Source organism: Coregonus clupeaformis, chromosome 14, assembly GCF_020615455.1.
Source record: "Coregonus clupeaformis isolate EN_2021a chromosome 14, ASM2061545v1, whole genome shotgun sequence".
Lineage (NCBI taxonomy): Eukaryota > Metazoa > Chordata > Actinopteri > Salmoniformes > Salmonidae > Coregonus > Coregonus clupeaformis.
Window position 1 is genome coordinate 11,118,547 of NC_059205.1, and position 12,158 is coordinate 11,130,704.

The 12,158-nt window shown below is 43.0% G+C and overlaps 1 protein-coding gene across 1 annotated transcript in view; it reads left to right on the forward strand.

Annotated features, from left to right (window-relative positions):
• Positions 1–11,190, forward strand: part of LOC121580743 (guanine nucleotide-binding protein G(I)/G(S)/G(O) subunit gamma-12) — a 47,613-nt gene extending 36,423 nt beyond the window's left edge. Inside the window, exons 2-4 of the mRNA XM_041895760.2 lie at positions 8,880–8,921; positions 9,032–9,140; positions 10,285–11,190. Of these exons, the coding sequence (XP_041751694.1) occupies positions 9,048–9,140; positions 10,285–10,410 (219 nt within the window). The 5' untranslated portion in view covers positions 8,880–8,921; positions 9,032–9,047 and the 3' untranslated portion in view covers positions 10,411–11,190. The remainder of the gene's footprint in view (positions 1–8,879; positions 8,922–9,031; positions 9,141–10,284) is intronic.
• The last annotated feature ends 968 nt before the right edge of the window (positions 11,191–12,158 follow it).

The following is a 12,158-nucleotide window of genomic DNA, read 5'->3' on the forward strand; positions in this document are numbered from 1 at the left end:
ACACAAGACCCCATAATGACAAAGCAAAAACAGGTTTTTAGAATTTTTGGCAAATTTATATAACAAAACGGAAATATCAAATTTACATAAGTATTCAGACCCTTTACTCAGTACTTTGTTGAAGCACCTTTAGCAGCAATTACAGCCTTGAGTCTTCTTGGGTATCTTCTCTGCAGATCCTCTCAAGCTCTGTCAGGTTGGATGGGGAGCGTCGCTGCACAGTTATTTTCAGGTCTCTCCAGAGATGTTCGATCGGGTTCAAGTCCGGGCTCTGGCTGGGCCACTCAAGGACATTCAGAGACTTGTTGCGAAGCCACTCCTGCGTTGTCTTGGTTGTGTGCTTAGGGTCGTTGTCCTGTTGGACGGTGAACCTTTGCCCAGTCTGAAGTCCTGAGCGCTCTGGAGCAGGTTTTTATCAAGGATCTCTCTGTACTTTGCTCCGTTCATCTTTCCTTCGATCCTGACTAGTCTCCCAGTCCCTGCCGCTGAAAAACATCCCCACAGCATGATGCTGCCACCACCATGCTTCACCGTAGTGGTGCCAGGTTTCCTCCAGACGTGACGCTTGGCATTCAGGCCAAAGAGTTCAATCTTGGTTTCATCAGACCAGAGAATCTTGTTTTTCATGGTCTGAGAGTCCTTTAGGTGCCTTTTAGCAAACTCCAAGCAGGCTGTCATGTACCTTTTACTGAGGAGTGGCTTCTGTCTGGCCACTCTACCATAAAGGCCTGATTGGTGGAGTGCTGCAGAGATGGTTGTCCTTCTGGAAGGTTCTCCCATCTCCACAGAGGAACTCTGGAGCTCTCTCAGAGTGACCAACGGGCTCTTGGTTACCTCCCTGACCAAGGCCCTTCTCCCCCGATTGCTCAGTTTGGCCGGGCGGCCAGCTCTAGGACATCCCCTGGTCTGACAAACACAGCTGTAGCTTAGCCACCTTCCACCGCAGATGCGGAAGGACGACATCGGCAGATGCGATGGATTGAGACGCAACCCATGCAAAAAAACATATCTCTAGCTTAAACTGACGGATTTTGATGGGGATTTTTATTATTATTTCTTTATAATGCCTCGAGCGGAGCATGAGGGGGCCTGAAGCGGATAATTTAATTTGTATTTTTACTTAATGATTAATTAGCATTCAACTCTCCAGTCTGACACCAACGCTGACACCAGACTGGGTGTGGTCACCCTAGCTAAGTTATCTTTGTTAGCATGCCCTCTTCTTTGGATGGTGTGCTTTTCTCACTCTCCTCATACCCCAGAACTGAAGTGACCTATGTCTCACCCCTGTAGCTTTCTCCCGTGTAGTCAATTACCTACTACTGGAACAGCTCAGATAACCACCATGATTTATAAAGTCACTGAACTCTCACCGCACTGAAAACAAAGAGTTATATTTGTGATGTAATGTTTGTAGTTTCTACATCCACTGACTTCTGTTTGAGTTGTCTAGGCTGTTTGATTGCCCTAGGTTACAAAAGATATTCAACAGAAAGACTGGACCAATGCAGTCCCAACCAGTGTGCATGACAACAGTTGCTTGGCAAGCTACACTCTTAGAAAAAAAGGTGCCATCTAGAACCTTAAAGGGTTATTTGGCTGCCCCCATAGGAGAACCCTTTAAATAACCCTTTTTGGTTCCAGGTAGAACTCTTTTGGGCTCCATGTAGAACCCTTACCACAGAGGGTTCTACATGGAACCTAAAAGGGTTCTTTCTACCAGGGTTCTCCTATGGGGACAGCCGAAGAACCCTTTTGGAACCCTTTTTTATAAGAGTGTAAAGGCTGAACAACTCTGAGCAGGTTTTCTGGTGGGATTGGAATGATGTCATCCTCTCTAGTTCTTCAGTGCCTCAATGTTTCTCACACTTTAACAAAGACAAGCTCCCACCATCAGCAGCTTCTCCATTTCTCTCACCGACTCATAAAGTTATCCTACTTTACTCAGCAAAACCAATGGTGTCTTTGTTATGGGGTTCGATAAACTGGGTAACCAAGTGAACACAACTCAGTGTTTACTGTAAACAAGAAGTTACCAGCAGGGCTGATCTTCAAATAGCCACAATGTGGGTCTTGTAGTAGAAAACTGTTTTATTTTATTCACAGACTCAGCTGGAAAGTGCTGATACTGGCTAAAGAGCATGGCTCCAGCAGTGTGAACAGCTACTTTTAGCTTTCGGGTGCAGACAAAATAACTCCTGCAGCAAGCGTAGAGTGTGTGTGTGAGAGAGAAATCAATTCTGGCTTGCAGCCCAGGGCTTTGAACTCAGGAAAGTTCAAAGAGGCAGACCTCTGTCTAGACTCCAAATATCACGTTACACTGTTTCCATGCAAAAGAGTGGCGACTTTGGCGTCACCTCTTTTCTGGCAGTGGGCCATAGCCCCAGACAATGTCTATAGACAACCCATATGAACACATTTCAATAGGCCATAGCCTTCTTTAGATATAATCATGCTGACGTTATATGACCTGCAAAAATGTTTGTTTATGAGTCCTGGCTTCAGGCAAAGCTGTACAGCTGCAGCCATAGGGGGATATTTATTGTCAGAGGTGTCAAGTATTATTGCATGCTACCTACTTTTTGCTAACTTTCACACTAAAGGACCACACAACCAGTTGACACGGTCCATTATCTTGCAATGCACTTAACATGGATTAGTCAGCGTCAATAGCATTCACAGTGGCCTGACTATATCAGATTAATTAACACAGCCTATTCATAGAAAACTCTATTCATTCTAGTGACTCACAAAGGACTCCCCAGCGTTGTGCTTCGAATGTAATGTTAATTAATAGTGTGTGGGTGAGTGTGTGTAGGGTACAATACAGTAGTGGGCCTGCTGTATTCAGTACTGTTGGTGGTCCTGTTGAGGGCTGGAGAGTGGTGGTGGGGGGCGATGGGGTGGGCTATGTTATGGGGTGGGCTATGTTATGGGGTGGTCTATGTTATGGGGTGGTCTCTCTCTCTCTGATCCTAGGTGGTAGAACTACAGTATGGTGGCTGTGTGGCCCCACGTCTTGGCGTTACTGCAGGGGGATGAGGGTGCCCTCCCAAAGTCAATTCGGATGGTGGTGGCGGTTGGCATCAGATCAGAGGGCTTGCTAGCCTGGGTTGGACTGTTTAAAAAAATACTAATGTTGAGCGGGTCAGAAAAACTCCCTTTCACTGCAGACTGGTTGAACTGGTGTTTCGAAGCCACAGAAGAGTTTCTATGGTTCGGGGGCGACAGTTAATACAGGCCTACCATCGCTGTACGAGGCTACGGTATCCAGGACCAGCTTACCTCTGCTACACACAGTCATTTGGTAAGCTGGTGCTGGATAACCATGTTCTGTTATTTGTAAGCATGCACTGTGAACTCTATTCAACCCTAACTTCTAAGAATTTCAGGTTGAATTTAAAATATAAATATTGACAAGTGACAGCCAACATCAACTGACTGCAGCTCCATCAGAACCCAAAGAGCCCCGTTTGACTCAGGTTTTAATGCAGCACTCTCTTCCTCTTGCTAGGAACAGCAGAACACATTAGCTCAACTCCTCAGGCCTACCTTTCCTTCTTTCCAAGAAGAGAAAATAAATATCCGGTTGCTGTTTACTGCTCCCAGGAGGGATCTTTACTTTAGCCCGCGATACCCTAACAACATTCTCTGTCATGTTGACTGTAAAGGTCGTGGTGCAAAGTTGCAATATTACATACGTCTTTACTATTTATGAAGTTAAGAGAGCTAGTGATGTATTACCAGAAGATGGACAAATCAGTTTTCTAATTTATTCATTATATTGTTACGATTCACTTGGAAGTTATCATGCTTCTGTTCTGTCTGAGGATGATGTTACATCCTTTTTTTCCTCAGGTCATTGACTGTTCAGCTCTGTTAGCTTGACTCATTGTGTCAGTTTAACACCAGGAACTGACCCACCAAAAACCTGACATGGTGGGAAATGGGTGGGTGTTTTCTCAGAACTCTTGGCTTGAAGTGTCTCTGGAAGAGTTTTGAATCATAATTGCATTGGGGGTTTTTGGATTCAGGTTGATTTGGCTTGACTGGAATGCAGGGTAGGCAGAGATTGTACTTGTGGCACAGATTTTTCCTTTGGTTGCATTGTACCGGGGAAGCTAAATCAAGAAAGTATTTGAAAGTATCTGACATATGTATTTGACCCAGGTCTAAATGCAGCAACAAAGCTTTGCAGCGCCATCATTGTCCAGCTATTTTTTCTCTGAAATGTCGTGCTTTAATCAGTCATCCCAAAGCAAAGGCCAGGAAATGAGAGTCTTCCCTCCTTCCTGGACACAAAGAGAGATACAGTGGACTCCTGTCGTAGCATCAAAGACTTTAGACGGAACCACATCCTGTTGGGCACAGGGGTCAAACGAAACAACCCAATCACTCTAATGGAGGAACAGGATCATTTGAATCCTAGCTCTGGTCCAGTGCACACTGCACACTTCTGTATTTTGATCATTAAGTTGTGTGTAATTGCATTCATATTCTTTACTGATTCTACCCATTTCTTTTTTTTCAAACTCTCCTGGAACATTCTCAAGCATTCACTTATTGCAGACAATAGTTCTTACATTTCACTCTGCTTTAATTCCTCTGCAGTGTGTATGAACATAGGACTTTTAACACTGGATGCTGATTGGCTTAGTTGAAGATTTTAGCAACAAGAATGTTCTCAGCTTATACAGTTTGGAATAAGGTAAACCAGGCCGACCTTATTGTGGGCCTCGTTGTTGCACATGTGGTGTTTCTGTTTATTACACAATATGTTCTGAGAAAAAGTGCTCAAAGCTTCCTGTCTCTTGCAGTAAAAATGAAGTGTGTATGTGTGTGTGAGAGTGAGAGAGAGGGAGTGAAAAAGACATCGAAACCAGAGATCCCAGGAAGCAGAGGAGAGGATGTGTCCAGGCATGTTCCCATCGTCCCTGTAAATGATTACCAGGAAGTGGAATTAGAGCTCAGAGGGAATGTCTCCTCTAAACGACTGTGAACTTTATCCCACTTTACTTTACTCAGGACTCTACTCTCTGCTCTATGTTGGTGCACCCCCCCACATCCTCCTCCAGCACCCCATTGGTTCCTGCATGAATACACTACATCTTCATGCTTGTGTGACACTTTTGAATGTCTGTCAAAAGGGAAATAAAAGTATTATCTGAGTTTTTTCGCCCCCGCCTACCGGAGTCCTCCTTGTTAGCTAGCATGGTAGACGGGAGGCTAGGGCGACAACGACTACTAGCTAGCTTGATAGTTAGTGACACAGTGTGCTAGCTAGCTTGCTAGTTAGCTAGCACACGGTGTCGCCCCCGCCTCCCGCTTGCTGTGTACCAGTGTCCTCCTTAGGACTAGCTGGCTAAGCTAGCACACAGTGTCCTTCGCTCCCGCCAGCCAAACAGCTGCCCCCGCCGTCGTTAACAGAACTGCGGGAAAGCAGTGCCCTTCTTCTGTGAGGTTTATCTGTGGCTGGCATCCAACGTTATTGTGCATTAACGCCACCTACTGTACTGGAGCGCCCCGGCCTCCCGCCTGTCCCTAATTAAAAAATGGACCAATAGAAGTATAAAGAGGGGTTCCTGCAGATATAGCCACATGCAGGAACGCCCCGAATTGCGCAATTTCACCCTTCTCAAGTATCTTGTGACTGTGCACGATGAGGACACCCTTGTGACACTTATGGGAAAAAGTCTAAGAAGAGGAAGTGTGTGAGCGGAAGCTGTTGACACTCATGATTATCCTTGTTGCAATGATTTATTATTGAAATATTGAAATAGCATGGGCGACCGAGAAAAACAAATTGGTACAATTTAAGGCCAAGTGGCAAACAATAATTGAGGCACTAGGGATGGTAGTGTGAGCATGGGGGTCTGGGCAGATGAGATGTAGTCATTGTTTGTGTGTGTCTGTAAGTTGTTGTTCGTATTTATATGTTTGTATATGGAGTGTAAAAAAAATACATATATATAAAAAAATAAACTATATATAATATATTTTTTTTTTAATGATTACCCTTGTTGCAAAGTGCAACCAGTGGTGTAAAGTACTTAAGTAAAAATACTTTCAAGTACTACTTAAGTAGTTTTTTTGGGTATCTGTACTTTACTTTACTATTTATATTTTTGCCAACTTTTACTTTTACTTCACTACATTCCTAGAGAAAATTATGTAATTTTTACTCCATACATTTTCCCTGACACCCAAAAGCACTCGTTACATTTTTAATGCTTAGCAGGACAGGAAAATGGTCTCATTCATACACTTATCAAGAGAACATTACATTTACATTTTAGTCATTTAGCAGACGCTCTTATCCAGAGCGACTTACAGTTAGTGAGTGTGTAACAGTGTTGCTTCCGTCCCTCTCCTCACCCCTACCTGGGCTTGAACCAGGGACCCTCTGCACACATCGACAACAGTCACCCTCAAAGCACCGTTACCCGTCGCTCCACAAAAGCCGCGGCCCTTGCAGAGCAAGGGAAACAACTACTTCAAGGTCTCAGAGCGAGTGACGTCACCGATTGAAATGCTACTAGCGCGCACCGCTAACTAGCTAGCCATTTCACACCGGTTACAAGTGCATACATTTTTCATACTGGCCCCCCGTGGGAAACAAACCCACAACCCTGGCGTTGCAAGTGCCATTCTCTACCAAGTGAGCTACAGGGGACCTGTCATCCCTGGTCATCCCTACTGCCTCTTGTTTGGGGGACTCACTAAACACATGCTTTGTTTGTAAATTATGTCTGAGTGTTGGATTGAGCCCCTGGCTATCTGTAAATAAAATAAAAAACAAGAAAATGTGGCCATCTGCTTTGCTTAATATAAGGAATTTGAAATTATTTATACATGTACTTTTACTTTTGATACTTAAGTATATTTTAGCAATTACATTTACTTTTGATACTTAAGTATATTTAAAACCAAATACTTTTAGACTTTTACTCAAGTATTATTTTACTGGGTGACTTTCACTTTTACTTGAGTCATTTTTTATTAAGGTATCTTTACTTTTACTCAAGTAGTACAATTGGGTATTTTTCCCACCATTGAGTGCAGCCAGCTGTACTGCCTCTTAAAGTATACAGTGTATTTGGAAAGTATTCAGACCTCTTCCCTTTTTCCACATTTTGTTACGTTACAGCCTTATTCTAAAATTGATGAAATACATTTTTTTCCTCATCAAACTACACACAATACCCCATAATGACAAAGAGAGAACAGGTTTTTAGAAATTGTTGCAAATGTATTACAAATTAAAAACAGAAACACCTTATTTACATACGTTTTCAGACCCTTCGCTATGAGACTCGAAATTGAGCTCAGGTGCATCCTGTTTCCATTGATCATCCTTGAGATGTTTCTACAACTTGATTGGAGTCCACCTGTGGTAAATTCAATTGATTGGACATGATTTGGAAAGGCACACACCTGTCTATATAAGGTCCCACAGTTGACAGTACATGACAGAGCAAAAACCAAGCCATGAGGTCGAAGGAATTGTCCGTAGAGCTCCGAGACAGGATTGTGATGAGGCACAGATCTGGGGAAGGGTACCAACAAATGTCTGCAGCATTGAAGGTCCCCAAGAACACAGTGGCCTCCATCATTCTTAAATGGAAGACGTTTGGAACCACCAAGACTCTTCCTAGAGCTGGCCTGCACGGCCAAACTGAGCAATCGGGGGAGAATGGCCTTGGTCAGGGAGATGACCAAGAACCCAATGGTCACTCTGACAGAGCTCCAGAGTTCCTCTGTGGAGATGGGAGAACCTTCCAGAACGACAACCATCTCTGCAGCACTCCACCAATCAGGCCTTTATGGTAGAGTGGCCAGACGGAAGCCTCTCCTCAGTAAAAGGCACATGACAGCCCGCTTGGAGTTTGCCAAAAGGCACCTAAAGGACTCTCAGACCATGAAAAACAAGATTTTCTGGTCTGATGAAACCAAGAAACTCTTTGGCCTGAATGCCAAGTGTCACGTCTGGAGGAAACCTGGCACCATCCCTACGGTGAAGCATGGTGGTGGCGGCATCATGCTGTGGGGATGTTTTTCAGCGGCAGGGACTGGGAGACTAGTCAGGATCGAGGGAAAGATGAACAGAGCAAGGTACAGAGAGATCCTTGATGAAAACCTGCTCCAGAGCGCTCAGGACTTCAGACTGGGCAAAGGTTCACCGTCCAACAGGACAACGACCCTAAGCACACAACCAAGGCAACGCAGGAGTGGCTTCGGGACAAGTCTCTGAATGTCCTTGAGTGGCCCAGCCAGAGCCCGGACTTGAACCCGATCGAACATCTCTGGAGAGACCTGAAAATAACTGTGCAGCGACGCTCCCCATCCAACCTGACAGAGCTTGAGAGGATCTGCAGAGAAGAATGGGAGAAACTCCCCAAATACAGGTGTGCCAAGCTTGTAGCGTCATACCCAAGAAGACTCAAGGCTGTAATTGCTGCCAAAGGTGCTTCAACAAAGTACTGAATAAAGATTATGAATACTTATGTAAATGTAATATTTCAGTTTTTTATTTTTTGTAAATGTGCAAAAATGTTTAAAACCTGTTTTTGCTTTGTCATTATGGGGTATTGTGTGTAGATTGATGAGGATAAAAAAAAACATCAATTTTAGAACAAGGCTGTAACGTAACAAAATGTGAAAAAAGTCAAGGGGTATGAATACTTTCCGAATGCACTGTACATGCCTCCAATAAAACATATGGTTATATCAAGCAAAGACATAATGGAGAACTGATTGAAATCACACTTTGTTGACACAATTACCGTCAGATAGCAGGATGTATGTCTGGGGAAAGTTTGAGGGGTGGAATGTTCTGTCCCAGTCCCTGTTCTAAAAATCCCTGTTATTTCATTTTGCAGGTTTTCTTTCAGATTTCATAAGATTTCAAAATATTTGACGCGGTAAGTGTTGTCAAAATGTTCTATAGAATGGCTATACCTTTGCCATATCGTTGTGTTTCATGACAAATTCTATAATATTAGCTTTTCTCTTGTGTACTTCCTCCATGCAGTGGTGTGGAGGCCAAGATGTCATCGAAGATGCCAAGCTCTAACAACATAACTCAGGCCAGGAGGACAGTACAACAGCTAAAGATAGAGGCCAGTATTGAGAGGATAAAGGTACGGCATGCTGAAAGTAGAAAGCAGTGCTGAGTAACAAAGTAGATTTTACTGGTCCTTACCTAAATGTCTCCCTAAATGCACACCGACTTGCTACTAAGGATAGCCCAATGATCTGTTGTTAGTGTGTGTGTGTCTGTGTATGCACGTGTATGTGTGCTTGGGAGTCTGCATTAGGCTTGGGCGGTATCAAGATTGTCATACCTTCATACTGACCTTGTGCAATACCGGGAAATTCGGTAATACTGGCACTGAATACAAGGGCCACTTTTTTCAAACCCCACTGATCCTCTGTAATCCGAAGGTTAGCAATGCTAACAAGTACATGTACAAACCCATAGGGAATGCTAACTAAAAGCTAACAAGCGCAATGCGAACATTTTATACAGTCTCTGACCTAAAGTATTTGCAGGACAGACATCCCAGCTCCTAAAGCTATACAAGTAACAAAAAAATGCAACCACAGTTTACTGCATGCACAAAACAAATATTAGACAGGAAGGCTCTTGATCCAGGAGCGGTATCTCTGCTGTTACCAAACAAAGCTTGATTTTGGAAGAAGCTAACCACTTAGCTAAATAGCTAACTAGCTACTAAATTACCAAACCAAATGCACAACTGCAGAGCATTTAAAACATTTTCGAAGGTTAACTTAATAATTATAAGATATCTAACTGGCAAACATTTAGTTGTGAATTCCATACTGTAACTAGATCACCTGGCGCATGCTGCACAACAGTGAGTGACTCGCAAGGCTCCAGTCTCTCATCATTGTGTGCTTGTATACAAACACCACTTGACTTGGGACTACCGGTAAGCTTTATAATGAAAAATTATTTGACAGGTGAAATAAAGAACACAATCTTCATCTCCTAACGTATTGCACAAGTTGACTGCAGGTATTTACTTAAAAGGTAGCTACAAATATTATTATTATTTAATTTTTTTAAACAAACAAATAAATCGTTTTGATGGTATTGAAAAACCATCCTGTGGCTATTTCCAAATACCCCGGTATATGGTATATATGGTATGCCACCCAAGCATAGTGTGCATACATGTATGAGTGTGAGCATACAGACTCCCGTGTGAGCAGAACCCTCTCACCCACACACTCATGCACACTCTCTCATATCTCCTGTAGGTATCCAAGGCCTCAGCGGACCTCATGCACTACTGTGGCGAACATGCCAAGTACGACCCTCTGCTCATGGGCATACCTGCCTCAGAGAACCCCTTCAAGGACAAAAAGCCCTGCACTATATTGTAATGACCCCTTTATGTACCCTTTATGTACCTGCTTTTTAATGTTCCTGTATTTCTTTTTTTCTACTCATCCACCCATCATGCCTTAAAGCCTTAAAGCCCTTTAATGAAAACATTGTATTTTATCACTCACTTTGAATTTGCCATAGTTACAGACATAACATACAGTGCATCGATACAATACATAGTTCAAATATACCTTGGGACAGTGAGTTTTAATGTGTGTCTGATTTAGCTCAGTGGTTTTCGTCCACCCCTTTAACAAGTCTGTTTTAATCATATCTTCTGTAATTTGTATTACAATGACCTAATTTAATATATTTCAGGCTTTGGAGTCATGGTTGGGACATGTGGCTGTATTGTCTTCTTCCCATTGACTCGTGCCGCGTTCACGTGCTAGTCGGAAATAGGAAACTCAGAAATGTTCGACTTGCTAACTGGTTGAACAGGGCATGTGTATAACTACAACCAGTTAGCAAGTCGAAAATGTCAGAGTAACCTAGTTCGGACTAGCATGTGAACGCAGCTTCATGCTGTTTATTAATAACTTCCTGGTTCAGCAATAGAGGAAGTAGACCCAGGGACAAATATTTTCCAACATAGACATCATCAGAGCCCTCAACCTTCTATTAATGTAAAGAGCAGAAGTGTTTGGTTAGTGCTGAGGATATTTTAACTCAATGCCAATTGTCGGATGAGAAACTGCATTGTACAGCTGAGACAGGTCATTCACAACCTCAGTATACAGCACTCCACCCAGCCAGTTAAACCAGGTGTTACATAACAGAACACTGTGAGCCAAGTCGCCTTAACATATTTACGATAGTGATCATATAATCAATGTATAGGTTGGTATTTTAAAGAGGGGTTTCAGGTACAAGTATTCTGTTGGGCGAGACCATAGAAGGGGCATCAGCTGGGCACATGGGTTGCTATTAATGGTGTAATAAATTATTTTCACTCCAACTATGTGCACTATACCATGTATTTGAACAGCCTGGTCTCATAGACTAGAAGTAACATAGTAAACGTAAATCCGGGACACTCAAATTACACTGAAGAAAAATATAAACGCAACGTGAAGTGCTGGTCCCATGTTTCATGAGCTGAAATAAAAGATCCCAGAAATGTTTCCCTATGCACAAATAACGTATTTCTCTCAAATTCTGTGCACAAATTTGTTTACGTCCTTGTTAGTGAGCATTTCTCATTTGTCAAGATAATCCATCCACCTGACAGGTGTGGCATATCAAGAAGCTGATTAAACAGCATGGTCATTACACAGGTGCACCTTGTGCTGGGGACAATAAAAAGTAACTCTAAAACGTGCAGTTTTGTCACACAACACGATTGGGGGGAGTATTTCTGTCTGTGGGGAAAAACTAATTCTGATTGGCTGGACCTGGCTCCCCAATGGGTCGGCCTGACTCCCAAGTGGGTGGGCCTATGCCCTCCCATCCATGGCTGCGCCCCTGCCCAGTCATGTGAAATCCATAGATTAGGGCCTAATGAATTTATTTAAATTGACTGATTTCCTTTTATGAACTGTAACTCAGTTTGTGAAACCCTGTCCTATTGGACAGTAAAAAATTGAATGTCCTGTATGCCCTGTCAGTTAGCTGTTGGGAACATAAAACGACCCAGCTGTATCGGTGTGGTTAGCACAGATAGGCAGGAAAGTAAAATGATGTTTGCATACGCAAAGCCTTACAAGTGTTTGCATTGTGGTGTGAAGATTTTTTTTTTTATTCA